Source organism: Penaeus vannamei, chromosome 22, assembly GCF_042767895.1.
Source record: "Penaeus vannamei isolate JL-2024 chromosome 22, ASM4276789v1, whole genome shotgun sequence".
Classification (NCBI taxonomy): Eukaryota; Metazoa; Arthropoda; class Malacostraca; order Decapoda; family Penaeidae; genus Penaeus; species Penaeus vannamei.
In genome coordinates, this window is record NC_091570.1 from 1,308,340 (window position 1) to 1,313,339 (window position 5,000).

Genomic DNA, 5,000 nt, shown 5'->3' on the forward strand with positions numbered 1-5,000 from the left:
CTTTTTATTTTTGCCCTTTTCTCCGCTCTCCTTTATTTCCTTCCCTCCCTTCTTTCCCTGCGCTTCTCCTTCGTTCATCCCTTCTCTTTCATTCTTCATTCTTTTCTACCTACCCTCTTCTCTTCCCCTTTCTCCACACCCTTCCTTCTCTTCCTTTCTTTTTCCCCCTCATTCCTCCATGCCCATTCTTTACCTCCGTGTATCACCCTTCTTTCTTATTCCTCTACGGTCATTTATCTTCTGTCTCTCCTTGCCTTTCCCCAGCTCTCCACTCCCCTCCTTCCTTTCCCTCCCCCCCTTCCCCTTTCTCTCTTTCTCCCTTATTCTTCCACGTCCATTTTCACCCCCCCCCCTATTTTATCTCCTCTCCCATTCTTCCTTCCTCTACCTTTTCTCCCTTCATTTCTCACCCCCATTCTGTCTCTCTTCTCTTCCTTTCTTCCTTCCTCTCCCTTTTCTCTCTTCCCCCTTCATTCCTCCCCCTCCATTCCCCACCCCATTCTGTATCTCTTCACCTCTCCCCTTTCTCTCTTTCCCTCTTTCCCCCTACATTCCACATCCCCTATTCTATCTCTCTTCACCTCTCCCTTTTCTCTCTTTCTCTCCTTCCTCCTTCATTTCTCCCCGTCCATTCCCCATCCCCAATCTATGTCTCTCCTCCTCTCCCCTTCTTCCTTCCCCTCCCTCTTTCCCCCTTCATTCCCCACCCCCACTCTACCTCTCTCCTCCTCTCCCCATCTTCCTTCCTCTCCCTCCTTCCCCCTTCATTCCGCACCCCCCTCCCACCCGTCCATTCCCCACCCCGACTCCTACCTCTCCTCCTCTCCCTTTTCCCCCTTTCATTCCCCACCCCCGACTCTACCTCTCTCCTCCCTTTCCCCATCTTCCCTCCTCTCCCTTTTCTCTCTTTCCCTCCTTCCCCCTTCATCCCCCCCCGTCCATTCCCCCACCCCCGACTCTACCTCTCCTCTCCCTTTCCCCCTTTCATTCCCCACCCCCGACTCAACCCCTCTCTCCTCCTCTCCCTTTTTCCCCCTTCATTCCCCCACCCCCACTCTATCTCTCTCCTCCTCTCCCCATCTTCCTTCCTCTCCCTTTTCACTCTTTCCCTCATCTTCCCTTCATCCCCCCTTTCATTCCCCACCCCGACTCTACCTCTCTCCTCCTCTCCCCATCTTCCTCTTCCCTCTCCCTTTTCTCTCTTTCCCTCTCCCTTTTCTCTCTCCCCCCCCTTTCATTCCCCACCCCCGACTCAACCTCTCTCCTCCTCTCCCTCCTTCCCCCTTCATTCCCCACCCCCGACTCTACCCTCTCTCCTCCTCTCCCCATCTTCTTTCCTCTCCCTTTCACTCTTTCCCTCCTTCCCCCTTCATTCCTTATCCCCCTTTCTGTCTCTCTTCACCTCTCCCCTTCTTCCTTCCTCTCCCTTTTCACTCTTTCCCTCTTTCCCCCTTCATTCCCCTCCCTCTTTCCCCCCGTCCATTCCCCACTCCCCGACTCTACCTCTCTCCTCCTCTCCCGAAGGCTCCGAAGTGACGCAGGTGTCGGCCACCGACTACGACGACCCGCTGGAGAGCACCAACGCCGTCTTGACCTACGCCGTCGAGAAGAACGTCATTGACGAGGTGTCCGGGCAGCCGATCTTCACCATCGACCCCAACACGGGAAGGTGAGGTGGCGGCGGAGGGGGTGTGTGTGGGGTGGGGTGGGGTGGGGGTGGGTGGGGGGATGGTGGGGGATGGGGTGGGGTTGGGGTATGTGGGTGGGGTGGGTGTGGGATGGGGTATGTGGGGTGGGGTGTGGGGGATGAGGGGTGTGGGGATGGTGGGGGTGGGGTGGAGGGGGTGGGGGTTTGACCTACACCGTCGAGAAGAACGTCATTGACGAGGTGTCCGGGCAGCCGATCTTCACCATCGACCCCAACACGGGAAGGTGAGGTGGTGGTGGTGGGGGTGAGGTGGGGGATGGGTGGGGTGGGGGGATGAGGGGTGGGGGGATGGGATAGGGGGTGGGGGATGGGGGATGAGATGGGGATGGTCGGGGTGAGGGGTGAGGTGTGGGATGGGGTGTGGGTGGAGGGGTGGGGGGTGGGGTGGGCGGGGGCTTGACTTACGCCGTCGAGAAGAACGTCATTGACGAGGTGTCCGGGCAGTCGATCTTCACCATCGACCCCAACACGGGAAGGTGAGGTGGTGGTGGTGGGGGTAGGGTGTGTGGTGGCGGTGGGGTGGGGTGGGGGTGGGGTGGGGTGGGGGTGTGTGGGTGTGGGGGTGGCGGAGGGGGTGTGGGGTGAGGTGGTGGGGGGGGTGGGCTGGGCCTTTGTCTATATTGTATCTATAACTCTATGTCCATCTATACATGTGTTTATATCTGTATCTATCTCTTTATCTATTCCTATCTATTTCTCTCTCCTCTCTCTCTCTCTCTATCTCTATCTCTATCTCTATCTCTATCTCTATCTCTCTCTCTCTCTCTCTCTCTCTCTCTCTCTCTCTCTCTCTCTCTCTCTCTCTCTCTCTCTCTCTCTCTCTCTCTCTCTCTCTCTCTCTCTCTCTAGTTCTGTCTTTCTATCTATCTCACTGTCTGTCTAGCGGTCAATCAATCAATCAATCTTTCTATTTATCAATCTGTCTGTCTAGCTAGCCATCTCTCTCTATCTATCTACGTGTCCATCCACAGACACGCACACACATATATGTGCATACATTTGTGTCTATCTAGATCTGTATCTACATTTATATCTATATCTCTATATTTATATGTGTGTGTGTGAATAAAGATACACACATAAACACCCACTCACTCACATTTTCTAGATCTCTCTCTCTGTTATTTTCTTTCTCTCTCTTACCCCCCCCCCCTCTCTCTGTCTCTCTATCTATCTATCTATCTATCTCTTCCTGTCCCTCTCTCTCTCATTCCCTCTGTCAGTCTCCCCTCTCTCTCCCTCGTCCTCTCTCTCTCACTCTTTCCTTCCCTCTCCACCACCCCTCTCTCTCTCCCTCCTTCTCTCCTTCTCCCCCTCTCCGTCTCTTTCTCTCTCTCCCTCTTCCTCCTTCCCCTTTTACGATGAAGCCACTTAAAGCCCATGTTTGCTAAATATTTCTCTCGGTTCTCCTTCGCCCCCTTCAGGATAACGACTGCCCTCTGCTGCCTGGACCGGGAGAAGACGCCAACTTACGCCATCCAGGTCGTGGCTTCTGACGGAGGGGGTCTCAAAGGTAATTTGAGGGTCTTTTGTTTTCTGTTTTTTTTTTCTTTCTTTCTTTCTCTTTTTGTGTATTGTTGTCTGTGTATTTGTGTGTGTGTTTTATGTTCCTATTTTTTAGCTCAATTTTTTTTGGAATGTGTTTTGTTGTGTTTCTCTGTTAAATTTCTCTCTTTTTTCGTTTCTAAATCCATTTCTTTTATCTTTTATATCAATGCTCTCTTTCCGCTTGTCTTACCGGAGGATTTTTGCCATTGGGAAAATTGCGTTCATTGTGTGTTCGAGTTTGCTGAATTTCCGCGTAGTTTTGCTGTCATTTATACAATTTTCTTTCTGTTTCCAGTCTCCGGTTCAGACTGTCTGTCTGTGCGTGGGTTTAGCTGTGTGTGTGTATTCTGCGTATGAACGTGTGTGTATGTTTCGTACCTGGAAACGGTTGTGTATGTGCGTATTTTAGAATTATTGATGCGCGGACTGTACGTCGGTTTGCTTGCCCGTGCGTGCGCGTGTGTATTGCCCGAAGATTAATGAATCTAAACGGTTTATGTACAAACTTTTAGCTTTTAGCCTTAATAGCGAGAGCAAGCGGGAGTTACGAGCCTCCGAAAGAAACCTGCGAATGGCTTCCCCGGGGCCCGCTGTTTCAGCATTGGCGTCGATTTTACGCTTGCATTTTATAGCGTTTTGATCATCGGCGGAAGCTCAACGCCCACGCCCTACCCCCCACCCCCTCTCCCCACCCCCACACACACCCCTACCCCCCTTATTCCGAGCCACCTTGGTACCGTCTTCCCCCAACCCACCCCCACCCCAACCCCACCTATCTCTCTTATTCCGGACCACTTTGGCACCGTCTTCCCCCCCACCCTCCACACCCCACACCCCTTATTCCGGGCCACTTTGGTACCGTCCTCCCCCCCACCCCCACCCCTACCCCCCTTATTCCGGGCCACCTTGGCACCGTCCTCGAATGGCGCCTCAGATGAAGCATGGCGCGAGGGGAGGGGAGGGGGAGGGGAGGGGGAGGGGGAGGAGGGAGGTCATGAGGGAGGGGGAAGGGAGGGGAGAGGAGAGGTCATGAGGGGAGGTCATGAGGGGAGGGAGAGGGGAGTTCATGAGGGAGGGAGAGGGGAGGTCATGAGGGGAGGGGGAGAGGGGGAGGTCATGAGGGGAGGGGGAGAGGGGAGGTCATGAGGGGAGGGGGAGAGGGGAGGTCATGAGGGGAGGGGAGGGGGAGAGGGGAGGTCATGAGGGGAGGGAGAGGGGAGGTCATACGTCACGCAGCCGGAGGAGTCATGCATCAGCGGCTGGCGACGGCGGGCCAGGATTCCCCTTCCTCGCTCGCGCTGGCTGCCCTTCGGCGGGATTTCCCTGAGGGCGCTGACGGAGGGGCCGCCGCTGCATGTGCATATAGGTGTATATATATATATATATATATATATATATATATATATATATATATATATATATATATAAATATATATATATATATATATACACATAAAAACACACACACACACACACACACACACACACACACACACACACACACACACACACACACACACACACACACACACACACACACACACACACACACACACACACACACACAGACACACACACACACACACACACATCTATATATATATATATATATATATATATATATATATATATATATATATATATATATATATATATATATATATATATATATATATATATATATATATATATTCATATGTCTGTGTGTGTGTCTGAGGAGAGAGAAAGGAAGAGAGAATTCAAA

The 5,000-nt window shown here is 52.3% G+C and overlaps 1 protein-coding gene across 2 annotated transcripts in view; it reads left to right on the top strand.

The window, feature by feature from the left end:
• Nucleotides 1–5,000, top strand: part of LOC113829630 (putative neural-cadherin 2) — a gene marked incomplete at its 3' end in the record, with an annotated part of 134,746 nt that overhangs the window by 92,174 nt on the left and 37,572 nt on the right. For both annotated transcript variants that reach the window (XM_070136379.1, XM_070136380.1), the window contains 2 exon segments: nt 1,525–1,669; nt 3,133–3,221. In XM_070136379.1, the coding sequence (XP_069992480.1) occupies nt 1,525–1,669; nt 3,133–3,221 (234 nt within the window).